The 20,140-nt window shown below is 39.9% G+C and overlaps 1 protein-coding gene across 8 annotated transcripts in view; it reads left to right on the plus strand.

Annotated features, from left to right (window-relative positions):
• Positions 1-20,140, plus strand: part of NEDD4L (NEDD4 like E3 ubiquitin protein ligase) — a 139,365-nt gene that overhangs the window by 80,595 nt on the left and 38,630 nt on the right. For 2 of the 8 annotated variants that reach the window (XM_063076564.1, XM_063076560.1), the window contains exons 7-12: positions 359-535; positions 2,617-2,691; positions 11,488-11,685; positions 17,069-17,146; positions 18,492-18,546; positions 18,658-18,711. In XM_063076564.1, the coding sequence (XP_062932634.1) occupies positions 359-535; positions 2,617-2,691; positions 11,488-11,685; positions 17,069-17,146; positions 18,492-18,546; positions 18,658-18,711 (637 nt within the window). Of the gene's footprint in view, positions 1-358; positions 536-2,616; positions 2,692-4,331; positions 4,392-9,623; positions 9,756-10,259; positions 10,380-11,487; positions 11,686-17,068; positions 17,147-18,491; positions 18,547-18,657; positions 18,712-20,140 lie in introns of all 8 variants that reach the window. The other 6 variants (XM_063076566.1, XM_063076565.1, XM_063076567.1 and 3 more) reach the window with 6 other exon arrangements.

Raw genomic sequence — 20,140 nt, forward strand, 5'->3', positions numbered from 1 at the left:
ATTTAAAATGCATGTAGTAACAAGAGCTGGAAATAAGGCACTGCTTAGAAAGGTGGTATTATAAAGTGGTTAAGAGCATGGCCTCTGGAACCAGGCTTCCTTGATTCACATCATGGCCACGCCACTTATCAGCTGGTACCTTGGGCAAGTTACTGTCTGTGCCTCAGTTTCCTCCTCTGTTAATTGTGGTACTAATCACATCTTCCTCATGATTATTGTGGAGATGGTGCGCCTCATGATAAGTGCTCAGTAGATGTTAATTATGGTCATAATGGTTATTGTTGTCATGTGTTTTTGTTGGAGAGTTGACAGGATCTGCAGTTCCTAGCATTTACCCCAATGTCTCATTCCTTGATAGCCTTGGGAGACCATTTCAGAAGAAGCGAATCTTACTGGAGACTCTCTCAGTCTGGCCCTGCCTCCACCACCAGCCTCTCCCGTGTCTCGGACCAGCCCTCAGGAGCTGTCAGAGGAACTGAACAGAAGGCTTCAGATTACTCCGGACTCCAACGGGGAACAGTTCAGTTCTTTGATTGTAAGTAGTGGTCTTGTTTGAAATTATCATTTTTTTGTTGCTGTAGGAGAATCTTGTATACAAATAAAGACCAAGGGTCTTCCAGGTCCCCGTTAACTCTGACATTGTCCAAAGTTCCTCCTTCCCTAGAAGCAGCAGGACTACACTAAAATTAGCCCGAGCCAACTGAGCATCTTTTTTTATTTGGAAGACAGCTATGCTCACCAACCCTCTTTCCTGAATTATAAAAAACTCAAAGGAATAGGATTCCATGACTTCTGTAATTATTAGCTTTAATCTTGTAGAATTTCTTTCCCAACCAAAAGGCTCGTAAAAACAGTACCTGTATCACAGGGTAGTATTTCACAGTGGGAATTAGGAGCTGTTGGGCCTCTACTCAGTCCTCTGCAGTCACCCTCTGTATGCTTTGCATTCTCTTTTCTCAGGTAGGGCGTGATTAGGTGGCCCACTCAAGACAAGGTATGAATGGGAGATAGAAGATGTCTCCTAAGTTCCAGAGTATGAATCCTTGGGAAAAGTCGTGAAATTGTGACACTGACATCAAGGTAGCATTTGAACTTGGGTTGTCAGCCGTCAGAGAAATAGTCTCTAGAAGCTTCAGAGGGGGCTGAGCCCCAGTGAGAAGCAAGAGAGTTGGCCATGAAGACCTCCCTGTTTGACAATACAAAACTGTGCAGAAAAAGCCCATAGAAAATTCTTGCTTGTTCATAGAATTAAGAGCAAATGCGATCTCAGTGTTCCTCAAGAAATTGAACCTAAAGATGTACTGTAGTAAATGATGGCATTCACTCCACTGAAAATGGCATCCTAGAAAAAATAGTCATTATTATGACCATATCAGATGTAAGTGATATGACTGTATAAAACATAAGAACAACTAAGTACTCACAAAATTGTTACTCCTTTGGTTATGGTGTTTTTATTCTGGAAGACATCATGGGTTCATATTACATGAGTTGCCTTGATTATTCAGTTATTGTGGTTTCATATTAAAATTCTATGAATGTATTTCAAAAGAGAAATACCACTGAGATGAAAATTTAGTACAAAATTGACAGCATAAAAGAGGTTACATATATGGGATATTTGCATTGGTAATACTGTTGCTGTGGAAACAACATAAGCAATGAAGCCATGTATTTAAAACCTATAAAAGAAAGGAAGTACCACAGAAACCATAGCAATTGCATACGATTAGTCAACCAAGTGCAAAAATAATAATAATTTCCTTCAGCATTAACAGTAAGTTAGCACTTCTAGTTATTTGTATGGGAACTCCTGCATTCAGTTATTCTAGATAAATAAAATATCCTTAACTCCCAAGTGTGATATTATCTTATTTTCAGATATTGTTAACTGTTAAATGAGAATGTCAAATACAGAAGTCTTCTCCCGTTTTGCTTATCAGAATCATTCTATATTCAAGGACAAGAGCATGAACTTTTGCTAAAGAATGACTCTTTCGGGCTAATCAGTGTGAGAAGGTGTGGATAATCTCCCACCTCCATCACAGAGTCATTCTTGGCCCTTATCCCATTTTTCATATTATAAGATACTAAGATTAGTAAGCGGTACAAACAGAATCTGATAAGGAGGCCCCTGGCATCTGCGATCTCTGTGTCTGGACATAGAATCCAACTCTTTATCAGTTATGATAGTCAATAAATGTTGAGTAGCCACATACCACTATTTCTTTCTCTTTTTTCCTCTGTTCACACCATATTAGAATTTACCCAGAGGTTGCATCCCAAAGCAGAATACAAGACTGCTTACTTCTTTCTTCTGTTTTTAGAGCAGCACTAGAATGTTGCAGGGTCCTATGGAGTCTCCTTTCCAAAAGTTTGGGTCTGCTTCTCTTATTCTTGGCATTATTTCTAAGGACCAGTCAAAATCCCAGTCTGCTTAAAATACTGGAAACTAAAGTGGAGGATAGCTGGACTCCTTAAAGGATAGGTGTTTCGTTTAATTGCCTCCTAATATCAAAGAGCATTGAATAGGATTGACTGAAATCTTTTGTAAAGTACTGAAACGTGTTTCTAAAAACACGTTTCTTACCCCTCTTGTTTCTTCCTCCCCTTTAGCAGAGAGAACCCTCCTCGCGGTTGAGGTCGTGCAGTGTCACCGACACGGTTGCGGAGCAGGCCCATCTACCACCGGTAACCCATGCCAATTTCCCGTCACCACTTGGGTTTTTTTGGCTTTTATTTGAAATCATCCGGGCTGCTGACAAAGAGTTTTTCCTGTGCAAACCCATTTACCATAGAAATGAGACATTTTAAAATTACCTTGCAAATTGCGCAAGGAGAGTGGATTTCCAGTACAAAGAATTGTTATTGCCACCAAAGTCTCTAAAATGCTGAAAACCTCATTGCTATAGTTTTTCATCCAAATTTATATCAATTCTGATGGGCTTGCTTCTCTTAAACTACTTGGTACGTTAGTAATTTCTTTTACTTCATGCCGTCATTATAGCTATGAAAACACATTGAATCTCTTAAAACAGGAAGAACTCTTCTGGGTGGGAAGCCAGTGCACCTTTCCATGAGCAATGGCCTAAATTCTTTACTCCATGAAGCCTCTGTACTCTCTCTTTAAAGGCAGCTGTGCTGACTAAAGAATTGGCTGTAATTCATTCTCACTCTCCTACAACGTTAATAACTATTAGCAGATATAGAAGCATAGAAGGTTGGGCTAGCCAGTTAGCTTGGTTGGATAGAGTGCAGTGTTACAATAACCAACATCAAGGGTTCAGATATGTAAAAATACTTGTTCACATTGGAAGGCAGACCAGAACTGCCTTGGGAGATGTTTGGTGTACACTTAAAAATAAGAAATTTTACAAAAGATTTACTTCCTTTGAAGGTAAAAGTATTATGTGGTTTAACATTTTCAGTTTGATATTTGACCATGAACACTTTTTTTATTGCTACAAATCCTTGTTCATTTTTGACTAATACTTCATTGTATATGAATGTGAAGAGAAAAAAAAGTGCATTTAAGGTTTTCAAAATCACAGTGTCCTCCCTATCGTGTGCATTTTTGCTTGGCTTCAAAGGATATTTTTGCCTAGGTTTTAGTTTTTTAGGTTTAAAAAATGATTTAATGAGTATACTAGTTTAGTAAGCAGTCAAGATAATAGGTACAGTTGTGACTTGCACAGATTACACTAGTTAATAATAAGCTTGACAGAGCATCCTTTCTGGAGTGGTTTCAGTACAGGCTTGCCCAAAACAGAACAATCAGCTGTGATGGACTGATGGGATCCTTCTCAACCTAATGATTCTGTGATTTTTCCTTGATGAGTTAATGGCACTTTCTCTCCTTTTCAAAATCAGTGTCAGTTTTATTTGCCGGAGAGCTCACTTGCCTGGATACTGGGGGTTTCTCCCTCTTTCTTATATTCTGTAATGCTGTGAACTCACTGCTCACCAGTGGCCTCTTACTTGAGTTTTGAGTTTGGCAGGTGTAAGAATCTGCTGATTATTTGACAGTGGGGACAAAACCAGGCTGGCTTTCCGTTTTTCTTTAACAAGACATCTCACTTTTTCAAGGTTGTCATTGTTCAGCCAGGTCCAAGGTGCAGCCTGAACCTTTCTGGGTGGCCTGGGGGTCCCTGCTTCTCTCTTGCTGCTGGTCATCAGTGACTCCTGGGCTTTGCTTGGCGAGGGTGGATTCCAAGGATTCTGCTCTCATGTCATCTGCCTTACTGCGCTGCTACGGCAGTGATTGCTGATTCAGTGAGCAGTGGTCATTGCCCTAAGTGCATTTTTCACTGATGTAAATTATCCTTTAACAGCCCAGTGCCCCTACTAGGAGAGCGCGTTCGTCAACTGTCACAGGTGGTGAGGAGCCAACGGTAATGATGCACTTTATCAGACATTAATGGCAAAAGTCTATGGGTGGTTTTAATATTTCGTATAATGGTGAATGCCCTCTTTTTTTTGTTTAGTAAGATCAGCTTCTTTGTGCTACAGATCTGTACATATTTCTTATTTTAAACTTCCCGTTTTCTGATTGTTCAAAGGTACTGGGTAAAATAGAATGATTTTTTTAGTCCTGTGTGATTTTATTAGGAGTACTATCAAGCTTTGGCTAAGTTTGGTTAAGCTTTGGTTAAGTTGACCATTTAGAATTTATTTTTGCCTTTTAGTGTTTGTACTCTAGATAAGCTTTTCCTTTTTGTTGGAGTGCTTGGCTGAAATAATTTAGTTGGAAGATAACCAGAGAAGCCATAGGAATTGCATGAAATTGTATGTGTGATTCATGGTTGTGCAGTGGCTGGCCTCTGCTGTGTGTCTCCCATTCCACATTGTTAACTTGGGGTCAGACTTTCTGTGACTTCAGCAATAACCAGTGACCTTTCTCTGCCACCAGAGACTCTACTCACAGGAAAGAACAAGTGTGTTCATGTAATTCTGGCGTGGAGAGCATAATGAAAATATTTAAATGGCCTAAAAAAATTGGTGGCGATCTAAGCCAAGTGTCTATTATTCTTATTATTCATTATTTTGCATAATGTATAGTTTTCATGTTTGTGGGTAACTTAAATTTGACCATGTATTTTAATTGCCTGTTTTCTACTTGATCCCTAAAGTCAGGCTAGCTTGTAGTTCATGCTTTGAGCTGCCATAGCTGTTTGAAGAATTTTCCTTATTGTCTCTCCTTTGTTATGGTTACTATTACTGCTTATTACTTGTGAATAGCTTTACATACACAGTTGCTGATTTTTCTGAAGGATGTTGATGATTCAAAGGAACAATTTAGTTATATTGTTAGAATTTAATGTTCAGCATTGTACAGAGGAAAATCAAATTGGCGATCAGTAATGATCAGCTCAGTTTAAGGTATTGAGCTGCAGTGGTTTTGTGTTGGGTGAACCAGGCTCAGCCTCCAGTAGCATTCAAAGAGTTCTAAATGAATTAGCACTAATAATTTCTGTGGGAGTATTAGAGTTGCAAGGTAGACAAGATCATTTCATGAATAAATTTTAGTAGAATTCACTGCTGATGAGCATCTTCTACGTGTCACTTATTTTTGCATTTTATTGGCCTAGGAACCTGATTTTAGCATTGGAGTATTGTGATAACTGACTTAGTAAATAACACAATGAACTGAATTTTTATAGTACCAGACTCCATGGTAAGAGTCACCTGGCAGGACAGAGTGATACATCTGAAAGATCCCATGTGACTCTTAAGACTGCCTTTTTCTTGTCTTCTTGCCTGTACTCTCCCCTCGCCATCAATAAGTTAAAATATGGGTTTGGGTTGGATTTTGATTTTTAAAGACTTGGCAATTGTAGTTCCTAAATGTCTCAACTACTCTCATGCTTTATGTTCTGTGTACCTAGACAGGTTTGAAAGCATCACATCTGTTTCTCTTCCACGTCCTTTCTCACAAGTGCTCTTGACTTTCTCTTCTCCAAGTCTGTCTCCTAATATGGTTTTCCCCACTTTGGCACCTTATCTCCTTACCCTCTCCACATCCCCTGACTGAAGTGTGTTGCCCCAGGGTGGAGCTCCCATGGGCTGTATCATCTCACTCCTCCCTCTGTGCTCTTACAAACATACGTGTGTATACACATGCACACACATTGTGCTGTTTTATTTTAGAAAAATGGCATTTTATGTACATATTACTCAGCAACTTGACCTCCCTCCCCTCCCCCCAACTTATGGTCATTCTTCTTCTGAGACATGTTAATAATTACGTAATATCCAGTGATGTGAATGCACCACAATTGATATAATTTTCCTACATTGAAAGACATTCAGCTTCCCTTGCATTTTGGCTCTATGCACTGTGTTGTAGTAACCATCCCTGTGTATCTATATTTCCATGTTAGTGCTTTTATTCCTATGGTATAATGAACAGGCCCTGATTCTCACCTGAGAAGCCACACACAATCCTTAGATTAACAGCAGACCCTTTCTGTGAGATAAAAGGACGGATATAGCACAGTCCTTTTGATTTTTGCTGTGTATATTCTAAAAATATACTGAGGTTCCAGGGTTTGAGCAAGTCTTGGAGAATCTGTGATGGTCATTTTTAAAAGAATATGGAAGCTTGCAGTGTAAACACAGTCAAGTTCTTCATTTTAATGAAAGAAACGGAACCCCTGTGAAGCTCTAGTCAGTGGCCGTTTGGCATTGTGAAACAGTGATGTTGTCAACCTACAGATGAAAAGCTGTAAATGTTAAATTCAGCTCACTGGCAGTTGTTAACCTGTTTCTGAGATAGCAGGAACGTGTACACACACACACCCCCAGTGCAAGTCTGATTAGGCTCGAGGCTGGGCCTCTTCCGCAGTCTGTCTCTGGAAGCTGAGTCCTTGCCCTCACTAGCCCTGTGTGGTGGGAGGCAGGGTTTTGAGTCACAAATGGAATCATCAGCACTGGTTCTACGTGGTCATTTGGAGATAATGCTGTAAAGAAGCATTTTATAAACACCATCTCACATAAATGTAACTAAATTACAGGTTGTCAGCCCAGTTCTCAATAGAAGGGAGAATGAACATTTTAATCAAATTCAGTGTTCTCTATTATACTCCTAATTTTCCATGAACTGATTAGTCCTGTTAACTGTGGATCTATGAAAGTAACCTGGTTTCTGGAATCTATACAGCTTTAGAATTCAATTCTGAGATTATCTATGACACATCCAAGTGATTTTAGTTTATCAGTCACCTTTGCAGGAATGCAGTAACTGTAAAAATATACTGTAGGTTTCCAGAACTGACTTCTGAGGACATGTCTGATTGCCTCTTCCAAAAATATAACTCACCAGGGAGTGGGAAAAATCACAAATTCCACTTAATATTCCATTTAGCCAGGGTATTTTTGTCACATTAACAATAGTAGGCTAAAACCTGATAGCACATACTTTGCCCAAAAGACAAATTGGTCACTGAGTTTACAACTTGGATGACTTAGTTTAGCTGAGAATATTTTTAGAGGGCCCAGATAAAAGTAGCCTGGAGATAGCTCTTTCGTGTTGGTGTCACAGTTGGAGAAGAAGGGAGGAAGAGCTTATTCAGGCTGTGGACTAATTTCTCTGTCTCTAATATTCATGAAAAGATTAAGTCCATGTGTTGTTTATATTTCCGTTGCTGCTAAATCTCCACACCTGGATCCAGCGTGCTGTGTGGTCACAGACATGGAATTATCTTCATGGAGCCTTTTGGACTCTATGGAAAAATGTCAAGGAAATGGTTTCAGTATGTTTAGCAGAAAGTTTTCTTAAACATAATCTTGCCTTGTCTGGCAAACATTATTTAGAAATAACCACTGAATCAGCTACTGCGTGATTAATTTGAAGTTAATTTTTCTCTGGATTGTGCTGTTAAGCATAATAGAATATTGAGCCTCTTTAGATGGAGTACCCAAATTACCTACAACGTTCTTGATCATGCTTTCTCTAATACATGGCCCTGGGATCTATTGGGGGCTCTGTGACTATGACCTTCTTCACCAAGGCACATGTTGGTAGTGAACAGAAAAGATGGGATAAGGACAGGAAGAAATTGGGTTATAAGAAGATTGACGTCCTCAGCCTAATATCAAGAAAACGACACTTGCTAAAATACCTGGAGGGTTGGGAGAAGATCCTCATTAGGGAAAGGAACACTCAAAAAAGCAGCAGCTTCCCTTTGTAGCGTCACATAAGAGGTGGTTCCTAATGCTTGGGCTCTCATTTCTTTCACACTCTGCCAGGAGCCTTGCTAGCAGTGTTTGGTATCTTGCTTCTGAGCCTCTCTCCCACTTAGAGCCCTCTTTCCTGGGTGCAGACCTTACGTGCAGCATCCCCACATCCAGGACTCCTGGGACAGCACTTACCTCCAGCTTCCATTCCATTGCTTCTAGCTGTCCTTGACACAGTCTTGCCATTCCAAAATTTCTCCATCCAGACTAAATTTCGCAGACTGTTTCTTATAAGCAAAAGTGTCTCAGGAATCCTTTTGGGATCAAATTTGGACCATGCAAATATAGTCACTCTACATTGGACATGTCTGTAAACCCAGAAACTGCCTGTGCTTCATTTTCCCTTTAAAGAGACACACTCCATATCAGCAAACTGAGGTAAACACAGTCTAGGGTATGAGGCTCCTTGGGAATTCTTACCTCAGGTTGCGAGGGGACATCCAGAGCTGGGGCACACAGATGTCCTGGGTATTCCTCAGGATTATATTACCACTGTGTGAGTGCAAGCATTCTAGAGAAGGGCCTCTTTGTTGGGTCTTTAAATTTTGCCCTGAAAGCTCTAGCATAAGGATCCTAAGCTGATGGAAGAATGTAGGACTAAGTTGGAAGAACATTCCCAGAGCAAATATGTTGAGGAAAAAATATTCAGAGCATCCCTCACATAGACAGTAACATTGGGCAATTTGAAATGCCTTTAAGCTCTACATAGCTTGGCAGTAAAGTGTAGTAACTAGAACAGATTATAATATTTTTTTCTTTTCCTATGATCACTTTAGCAAGGACCCTTTAAAAAGTTTTTTTTGACACCGTAATGGTGAGCACTTATGCAGCACAGTCTAATGTTTTGATACATATATATGTTGTATGTAACCAGGTCAGGGTAAAGTATCAATCATGTCATGCATTTATCATTTCTTTGTGGTGAAAATATTCAAAAACCTCTCCTCTAGCTTTATGTAGTACACAAAACTTAGCTGCTAACCACAGTCACCCTGCTGTGCAGTAGAACATCAGAACTGATACTTCTTGTCTCAGTGTATTTTCGTGCCCTTTGGCCACCCTCTCCTGTTCTCCCTCCTTTCACCTACCCCCTCCCCCTGGTCTCTGGTAGCCACTGAGCACCTACTCTTTATATGTAAGATTACATGGTCTTAGAAACACGTTCTGTGAGAATTTGGACCCCACAGCTGTGTGGGGTTCATCTTAAAGTAGATTTGAAGCTGTTGGAAATCTATTGCTGTCTTCTAGACACTCTCTGAGATGTTTTCTGTACATACAGAATTAATTTACTTTGTCTAGAAAAAGTAATTATCCAGGAGTATGTTACTTTATTAAACTGATCAGAAAACAAATGCAAGTTATTAAATAATGATTTCTTGCACAAACAGCCATCAGTGGCCTATGTACATACCACGCCGGGCCTACCTTCAGGCTGGGAAGAAAGAAAAGATGCTAAGGGACGCACATACTATGTCAATCATAACAATCGAACCACCACTTGGACTCGACCTATCATGCAGGTATGAAGATCGCCCTACGACTTAAAATCGCAGGTGGTAGAAGCCCAAATGTACATGGCCTACCTCCTGTCCTGACGTTTTGTGTATTGTTCTGAAAGACCCGTGAAAAAAAGTTTGCTCACAATGAACATGCATCACTTTTAAGTATAGTCATGGCCTAAGGGAGAAATTGATCCTAAGATCAGTCCATCCCTAGATTCATTTTAAAAATGTGACGTGAAAGATATTTTCGAAGCAAGAGCCTATTGCAGTGTGTAGCCTCTTCCCCGTCCCCCTTTGTTTTCTGAGGCTAGTTTTTACGCTGGGCTAGTGATTCATTTTTATTTCCCTCGAATGTGTTTCCCCATCCTTTCCCCCATTATTATGTTTAATTATTTCCTCCACGCTTTAAATAGGCCAGACCTCTCATTATTGCTGTTTGTGGTAGTGTTTGGATTCACACTCCTAGTCACACACACAGGGAGATCCTCGTATGAAGCTAACTTGTTTTTGCCTCCAAAATAGCTTGCAGAAGATGGTGCATCCGGATCAGCCACCAACAGTAACAACCATCTAGTCGAGCCTCAGATTCGCCGGCCCCGTAGCCTCAGTTCGCCAACAGTAACTTTATCTGCCCCGCTGGAGGTGAGAAGGCTGCCTCGCCTAACTGGGCTCACTTCTGTGCTGTGACTTCTCATTCTCTCTTCTCTCTCAACTGACTTCCGTTTTGCAGCCACCTCCTCTCTCTGATCAGTCGTTGTGTTGGTGGCAACGGTGTTCTTTGCGGCCTTTACTCCACGCTTCTCTGTCTCGCCCCGTTCATGCTCCTGGACTCCCCCTCCTTCCCCCCCCACCAGTGCTCATTCTCATTTGGCTGAGGCCGTGGTGACTTGTGCTGGACATGGGCATTCTTTTCAGACCTTTCACCATTCTTGTTGTGTTTCGCTCCTTATTGCCTGTTTCGTCATTAGGATCGCATAATAACTTTCAAATATTGATGCTTATATTGAGTTGTAAAGCATAGCTGTTGCTTCAGTCATTTTTTTTTTTTTTCCTTTTGACTGCAGGCTCTTTCATTGTACGGGCATACGTGTTTCTGATGCATATTTACATCTCTCGGTCACTGCTGGGTATCTACTTGGCTCTCTCTCTCCTGTTTGTATTGTTTTAGTGCCATCCCTTAATATCACAAATGTCGAAGAGTCAGAGAAGCCAAAGAGCAAATATTTGAATCCTAAACTTGACTGTGTGTCTTAGAGATAGCTGTGGGTTCCCCCACACCCTTGGTTAGGATGCTTAGTGGAAATGGGTGATATCTCTTCCGTACTGTATATAAATGCTATGGGTAACAACTGTGTCATTCCAGGTGGTTGTCTCCATTGATGTAGGTTTTTCTTTTTGTGCTCTAACACTTGCCAATCTATTCTTCGTTAGACTGTGAGCTCATAAAGAGCAGGGGCACATTTTCCTCCACTCTATGTAAAATCTCTGTCCACAATGCGTGATAAGGAACAGTATCTTTGGTACGTGCTGAGTGGCTACCAAAAGGATGGTGGTTATAGGTACTTAATATTGCTGTGTGTTTAACCAACAGAAAAAAAATGTGGAGTTAGATTGAATAACAGAAACAGGTTTTTAAGGAGTTTCCTCCTTGTCCATCTCCCATGAGGAGCATCCTACGACACCCAGGTACATTTTGACACATTGAAATAGGACATGATAAAGAGTTCTAATGCTCATTGTTATTCCTTAGGGTGCCAAGGACTCCCCTGTCCGTCGGGCTGTGAAAGACACCCTTTCCAATCCACAGTCCCCACAGCCATCACCCTACAACTCCCCCAAACCACAACACAAAGTCACACAGAGCTTCTTGCCACCCGGCTGGGAAATGAGGATAGCTCCAAACGGCCGGCCCTTCTTCATTGACCATAACACAAAGACTACAACCTGGGTAAGGCTGCCGCTTTTATTTGGCTCCGTTTTTACTGGGAGATCTGGCTTTAATCCTTTTATTTCCTTACTCTGTCTTCACAGTACTTATGGTTCATGGACTCTGAAACGTGTCTGCAGAGGGTCTCCCCAGCCTGCGGCGAGGCTCCGCACGTGTGGGCTGTTGGGAGTGGGTGGTGTGGACACAGGCTATCATTGGTGTTGGCACAGCGTAGACTGCCTTTTCTCATAGTGCTTCTGGAAAGCTCTAGTTTTGACAATTATCTGTATTTGGAGAAAAGATGGCATTCTATGTCACTAGGATTTTGATGTTACTGCATAATACTCATGACATAATTTTATTAGGAATTATAATCTTTTAAAAAATGATTTGTTCTTCATCAGTTTCCTTTTGCATTTTTATTGACATTACCCACCTTCATTTGATTTGTCATTTTAGTTTTTACCATTCACATCAGATTAGTATTTCATGTTTCTCAGCTACATTTTCATTCCTTTAATCGTGTGTTAGGAGATGCACTGAATTACTTCGGTTGTAAATCTCATAGCTCTTTTTTGTGGACATTTTGTCAAAATTGATTTTTCTTACATGCTGCTCTTTCATGTGCTCCTGAATCATACACAAGAGAGAATCTGTGTGTTGTTACTAACTCAGGCAAAATGATATAAATTGAAGTGAATGTGCATATCTTTGTGTTCCTCTCTGTTCTTCATTTTTTTAGCTTAATTAGTGGTGGCTATTTCAATATAGCATATAGTTCTTTTGAAAATTGGTATTTTTCTGCAATATAATCTCTAGACCCGTAATTAAACTGAAATTGTTTCTCTTATTTCTGGGTATTTTTGATGCTGCAGAAGGTTTGTTTTTCTTCCTGTCTCTCGTATCCCCATCTATTTGTCTGAGTAGAGTTAACTCAGAGATTAACTTAGTCTTTCCGTCATCTGTGCTGCTTGTTTAGAACTGATGTTACTTGAAAGCTAGTTGACTTTTAGTGATTGTCCACTGGCCCTAGTTCTTCAGTCTTGGATCAGTAATGAACTCACAGTTTAAACTCCCATTTCTGGTGAAGGACACTGTGTGTGTCCAGTTGATAGAACAGCAGTATTATGTTAAGGAAAAGAATTGACCAAGGTGACCTGGACTGTCATTTCACTTTGCCCATGGTATAATATTCAGTTCTTTGAGAATTGGTCTAGAGGGCTTCTCTGTCTAAAATCCTATGGATCTTGGTATAGGGTATCTCCATGGGGTCATTCTTGGCATTTGGGGCAGTACTGTGCCTTCTCTGGAAGTTTAACATCCTTGGTTCCTGCCACTAAATGTTAATTGCCACCATTTACCATCCACCCCCCACATAGTGATAACTAGAAATGCCCCTACACATTTCCAAACACCCCTTAGTGAGAGCCACTCTGAAAGCTATTCCTGTTTTGAAGTAAAGCAATTGCCTGCCAAGAGAATTTAGCATTTAGATCTGGTGGCATTCATTTGGTAAACTGATAACTACCTCTAAAGCATATAATGACACATGGGTATGTTTGACTCACCTTTTAGTCTGAAGATAATATTACAGGTTTACAGGCAAGATGAGCCTAAGAGACGGGCAGCTCTTTGGAAACTATAGTGGTAGAGGTTGGTTTTTAAGTCTTTTTTCTCATTGGCATAGAACCTGTGGCTGTCCTACTAGTGTTCCCATTTACTACAGCATTGGTGTAATTTCAAATATTCAGCCAGAAATTGGAGCTCCAGAAATAGGGGGTAAATATTATAAAAGTAGATGGATTAGTGTATGGAGCCACTGTGGCTTGCCAACATAAGCTATGATTTTAGTAATCTGAACTAGCTTAGTAATTAAATCCCCTAACCTTTTCACAGCCTTTCACGCCACAACTGCAGTGTAATTGCAGCTGGGCAGATTTTATTTTAAATAGCACTGGCTTTATTTATTGCCTGCATTGTGGCTGAATGAAATCCTGTTATAGTTTCCAGCTGTCTCTTTTTACCCAGATACTTGTTATTGACTCATTTATTTAGTAGAAATTATAATTTGTTAAAACAACATTTTGCTGCTGCTGCTGCTATTGAAAATCCTTAAGGTAACAACTGGAAATTCCACAAGTTCCTACCCTTCTCAGCCTAACTCAGATGTGCTGACAGAGCTACGTTGTCTCTTCTAAACAAAGGCCATGTAAAATTCTCACTGTGAAAGGCGCACTCTAAGTTGCCTGTCCACGCTGACAAAGGAAAGCGTTCACAATCATTTTCAGCTTAACATCTGTTTTGAGTTTGGTTTGGGGATTTGCTTTGTTTTTGAAAGAGAGAACAAATAAGAAAACAGCATAGCTATTCTTAGATTTGAGCATTATAATAAAAAAAAGAAAGAAAAACTGGTAGGGCAGGTTGAGAATAATGAAAATAGTACTCCTTCCCCCATTAACCTGAGCATGTTGATTCTTGCACTAACCAGAAGCATGAAAAGATTCCTGCCAACATTTCCCCTATATACGTTGACAGAGTCAAATTCCATGTGGAGTATATTTATAAAACACAGCCTTTCACACACACAAGCAATGAAGGCAGTATGCCAGCAGTCTATTTGGAATAAAGTCTGACCATGTCAAAAAAAAAAAAAAGGATGGCTCTGTCCCCACCTGGATCAGACCTTCTATGAATGCCTGTTGGGGGCCTCCACTTGCCACTCCCCCTGCTAAGGGAGCAGCTCAAAGCATGTGTGTACTGCAGGCTGAGTACCCTTTATCCGAAATGCTTGGGACCAGAAGCATTTTGGATTTCTGATTTTTTCATTTGGATTTTGGAATATTTGCAGAATACTTGCCAGTTGAGCATCCTTAATCCAAAAATTCGAAATGCTTCAATGACCATTTCCTTTGAGCATCATGTTGATGCTCAGAAAGTATTGATTTTGAGCATTTCAGATTTTCAGATTAGGTATGCACAACCTGTAGTCTATTTCTGCCTTTCTCAGGAAAAAGCATTGGCTTATTTTGCAGCAAGAAAGATCAAACTTTAGTTAATTTCAAGTTTAATTTCTACCCAAGTTCAAACTAATGAAACTCATTGTATCCTAGGTGTGATTGCTGGTCTCTTTTAGGTTGGAAAGAATTATGGAAAAAGCACAGTTGTTTTTGAACCAGCCAGTATTCCAATATTTTGTTTTTAAATTAGGAAACTTTTTAAAAAAAAGTTTGCATTCTGTTTCAAACATTTTCGACTGGATTGATGGAAGCAATTACTCATGAAAGAGCACCCCTTACAACACCAAGGAAAGAAACAGACAAGTGTGTTTTATGCATTTGATTCATTATGTTCGTATCAGCAGAGACCTCAGGGGTGTTCACCTTGTTGTTATCCCTCAAGTTGTCTGTGACTCATATGAGTACAGGGCTCTGGCTTCCACTTCCCTGCTCTGTCACATGGAGATGCCTACCTCCTCGGGTGGCTCAAAGGCTTCAGTGGTGACCACTACACTTGTCCCTCAGAGCATGATCAATGGCAGCTGCTGCCATTACTCTGATTATTGTTAGTATAATAAAATAGAATGGTTTCTCAGGGCCTCTGGCCCTCACATTCTACGAAGTCTGGGTTCCCATGCCAGGCTGTTTTAGCAAACCTGTGAAACTCGAGTTTATTTTATACTGAAGCTTCACTCCCCTGGCACTTTAATTTCAGCAGCTGCTGCTTTTTTCTTCACATCACCACCTTTTTACCAAAAGGGCTGATTGTCTTTCACAGTAGACTGTGTGTGATTCCAGGGCACAGCTGGCCTTGCATGTATCATCCAGAAGCCCTGCCCTCTTTCATGTAATTACTGTCCCAGGCTTTCTCTATACCCAGTATGGTCATTGGCTGTGTGGGGTCCCATGGGTCCCCTGTTAGTTGTGGGATTACCTGTTCCAGCTCAGAATTAGCATTGAGTGGGAAGCTTTTGTGTAGTTCAGTGATTTAAATTTTCCTCTGTCCTTAGTTAATCAATCATAAGTGTTTCCCAGCTTCTTGGAACTTCTAAATTCTGAATCTGCTTAGTGTATTTGTTTACCCTGCATATGTTCCAATATATACTACACAATACTAAACTTATTTTGTGTTTCTACCGAGACTTTAAAAATATATATTAGGTTCAGGGTCAATATTCATCACAAACTGCTAACATGATTTATTTCTTCAATTAAAAGTTCACTATAGCTAATAGAAAGCAAAAGCTGATTTTATTTTTTGTGATCTTTCTTGATTCTTACCAATTCCCAAAGTGTATCACTTTGTTATGATCCAGTGATACCATGGCTTATACGGTTGATGAAAAAACGATGAGGCAGAAAACCTTTTAATTATTTGACAACAGCAAAGGCTTCAATTTGATCGAATGAAGATAACAAATGTCTTAAAGGTTTGTTTTTTAATCTTAGGCTCATTTGGTTGACAGTGTGTTCTGAGTTTTATTATCTATTTTCTAATCTTTGAGTCGTATGGATTCATTAAGTTACATTGCATTTTAATTAGGTCTGTATGAGTGAGAGGCAGCTCCTGGACTCTGGGTCATAACCTTTTGGCAAGTTCTTGTGCTCTCTGAAACTCAGATTCCTCATCTACAGGAACAGAGAGCATGTGCTCAGCCTCCTCACGAGGGATGTTATGAGACCATAGTCTCTATTCTTCTGTTAATCATAAAGTATGACCCAATATGTCAGGGTGTATATTTCTCTTTTGCTGAGTCCCTGCGATATCTTATGAAATATATCCCTTAAGAAAAACTTTTTGTTAAGTCTTAGATATTAAGACGTAAATGAGAACCTAATTTGTAGAACTTGGTCAAGAATCTCAGTAAAGTTCTGCAGTCAGGCTCGCTGAAGCAGACTTGCTCCGACATAGCCACATGACTCAGCAGACCAGATTCTCATTCTCTGCTTAGTTCAGGAGGAAGGAGTGTGCAATGGGAAACGCAGTCTGTTCCTAATGTCTTAGGATGGCTGCCTTCCCGGGAGCTCAGGATCCATAGGGAGATTTACAAACCATTGCGGAGGAGAGCCATGTAGTCACTGGAACCCTCCCTTCTAGTTTCCATAGTAACATCACTTCGGGGACCCTCTTCCTCTTACCCATCTAAAGGTCTCAGGTTCATGGTTAACCTTTTATTTAAATATTCTTACTCCTTTTACCAAGCCAAGGAGGAAGAATAGAATCTTTCTTGAGAGATGGTCAGCCAGGCTTCCCATACAAAGCAGAAAGAGGGGATCCTTCCCGTGTTCCAGGTACAGCAACCTGGTTTCTTTGAAACTTTGAAACACATGACTGGAGAAGGGAAAGGTCAGTGACCACACACAGACACTCCTTTTAACATCTACTGCCTTTCACATTTTTCTTGCAGGAAGATCCACGGCTGAAATTTCCTGTGCATATGCGGTCAAAGGCATCTTTAAACCCCAATGACCTTGGCCCTCTTCCTGTGAGTACACTGGAGACACATGAAGTGGTCTGAAAATGTTCACCTGCCCAGTGTTGATGGAGAGGCCCTGTGGGCCTTCTCTTCCTGCAGGCCTCCTGGGTCTCACCTCTCAGTGTTTCTTAAGAGAGTTGTTTGTTTGTGATCCCCAGTGTTTGTGAGGGAAGTTTCTGGATTGCTAGCCGCCAGAGGAAGGTAGACCTTGTAACTAGAATGTGCAAGAGACCTTCTCTACAAGTGACAGTTTTTAAACAACACACTTATTTTGTAACTTAACAGCCACTGAGTTTCATCCATATTGCTGATGTAGCCTTAGGAACAAAAATAATGAAAATAGTGTGGGAGAAAAAGTAATCACAAAAAGTTTCTATAAGTCATTTAACCTTAAGTGTTTTCCACCTTGTTGGTGACTATTTAGAAATTTAATCTTTTACCAGTTTGTTCTCTTTTGGGGCCTGAGTGGGAGTTGAGCTGTGTACTTCAAATTGGATTTTGAATGAAATCTTGACCATGCACCCTCCTAACAGCCCATCCTCAACTGCAAAAAAAGCCTTGGGGGTTGGGGGGATGTGGACTCTGTTTTTAAATTGGAATGTTTTTAATCATTTTTCAAGTATAAGAACTTTTATGTTGCCTTGTGTATGGTATATTATGGCAAAATTTGCAGCTCCAAAGGTTAAGGTTCAGTCTTTATTCATTAGTTTATGCAAATATTCCTCACTCTCCAAATCCTTTTGGTTCCTGGATTAAGATGGAAAGAACACGGAGTGTGAGTTTAGAAAGTGAAAGAAAACATGTCCTCTGAATCTGTTGGATTCCTGAGATTCAGAGAGCAAATAGGGACAGTTCAGATAATGCGGGCAGACCAGCCTTAGGTTGAAAAATGATCTAAATCTGTTTCATTCCTGAGTCTGAATAGTGAGAGTTCACAGCAGAGTGTACCAGTATTAAATTGATCAGTCACTCGATAACATGAATAAAGTAATTTTATGCAACATTTTTATATTAATCCTCCACCTCCCTTCCTTTAGTGCTCATTATTTATTTAATTAAATGAGCTATTCAACCTCAAACTCAACTGTGTGCTGAAGTTTCATTTTGAAGCTTTTGCAATAGAACTGTTTCATACAGTGAATGCATGTGAGACTTGAACATGTGATAAAGCGTGTTGCCAGAAGCAGTCAAGAGTTAACATGGAATGTTTATACTTAGTTTATTCTCAGTGAAAAAATGTAATCCTAGGAGAGAAGAGTAAGAAAGCGTCCTATAGTTTTTAAATTTGGCCTTTCATCTTGGAACTGCTAGCTCATGTCTGTTTTCTCTCTCTCTTCCTTCCCCGGATACTTAGCCTGGTTGGGAAGAAAGAATTCACTTGGATGGCCGAACGTTTTATATTGATCACAGTAAGTAGGCACTGTTGTGGACACATACACAGGTGTTGCAGGTAAAGGGAGGGGGAGGACATTCAGATACGATAGTGACAGCTTTGTCATTTCATTTTCCTCTTTGTCTAGGCAGCCAGGTGTTATGTGGAGAGGATGATACCAGAGAATCAGTGCCCTCAGACGGTACTGTGTGCTCACCCCAAGTGTGCTTTAAAGTAGCTCATCGAGCTTTCACCCAATTTGATCTTCTGACCTATTAACTTTTTTTTTAATTAAAAAAAATAATTTTTTGGTTGATGATCCCTTGACTTCTGCGCTTTTAATAAATACACTCTTGTAATAGAAAATAAGATTAGAACTGAACTGATGATTAAGTCACAAATGTATGCGTGAACAGTGCTGAAGCAGCTTATAAGTTTTTAAAACACTGCCTTCAAAGGTCCTATGGCAAGATGCCCACTCTGACCTTATTTTCTATTCATGGCATGTTTCCTTGCACCCACCACACTAATATTTGTGTAGTTCTTTTCCTAAAATTGTAGTGTATTTGCTGTAGACATTTGCCCCGGCACCTATGGACAAATGTGTGGTCTCTCATTTCAACTAAAAGTTAAACTAATAAAGGTTTGCTTTTAGCCAGTGAGTTTTCATATTTAATTATTTTGTCATTCTTTTTTGAAGTGACTTATTCTTCATGGGATCATATTTATATATTCTTTAAAATTTCTGAAAAAGTATATTGAAAAGAAGGTTTTACATAGATATAAAGTTCAAAACGTGCCATTTGGTATTATTTTGGTCATTGTTTTCATTCTGTTCATCAACGGGAAGTCTGCGTCAGGTTTCCCTAGCTTCACATTTTTGTAACTAAGCAAAAGCACACTGGTGAGCCACTTGCCACGAGGAAGCCTCTTACATGTAGGACTTGTCACTATTGCATGGGCGTAGTATCTCTTCCAGATGTTACTAGGGGACCGAGGGCCTTGCCAGTCAAAGCTTCGCTTTCGGTGAAGCTTATACACGGGGATGTATAAAGGGTAGTTATAAACTGAATTAAGCAAAAGACCCACCAGCTTAGAATTAAACCAGAAGTGAAAGCCCTAGGTGTGTTTGGGGAGTAGACTACCCTTTGGTTTAAATCGGGCTCAGTTTTTGTCTTTGATCAAAAAAGAACTGATTTGCCTATGTTCCAGAATTTTACAGTGAGCATAAACTTGCTGCCATAAATGCTTTAACGTGTATGTGTATACCCTACTTAAAAAAAAATACTATTTATACATAATTCTGCTTTTTTAAAATTTTTTTTTATTTTTTAGTAATGCCTATAATTCTACTCTTAAGAGAATTTGCTAAAATGGGAGAAAAGTCACACCCCTTTTTTCCACTAAAAAGTTTCCTTTTCAGTTTTTTATGCATTACAATCTCAGCTTTCAAAGGCAGGTATAAATAATACTGATCATTGTATTAAAATAAGGTCTTAACTGGTAACATTTCATACAACACTGTGACAGTGTTCTGGCTGGTGATCTGATGCTTTGGTCAACCTGAAAAGAACTTTGTGAATGTTCTTACTGTACTAAAAGGAGCCAAAAACAACAACCACAAAAACACT

The sequence above is a fragment of the Cynocephalus volans genome, chromosome 13 (assembly GCF_027409185.1).
Source record: "Cynocephalus volans isolate mCynVol1 chromosome 13, mCynVol1.pri, whole genome shotgun sequence".
NCBI classification, from domain to species: Eukaryota; Metazoa; Chordata; class Mammalia; order Dermoptera; family Cynocephalidae; genus Cynocephalus; species Cynocephalus volans.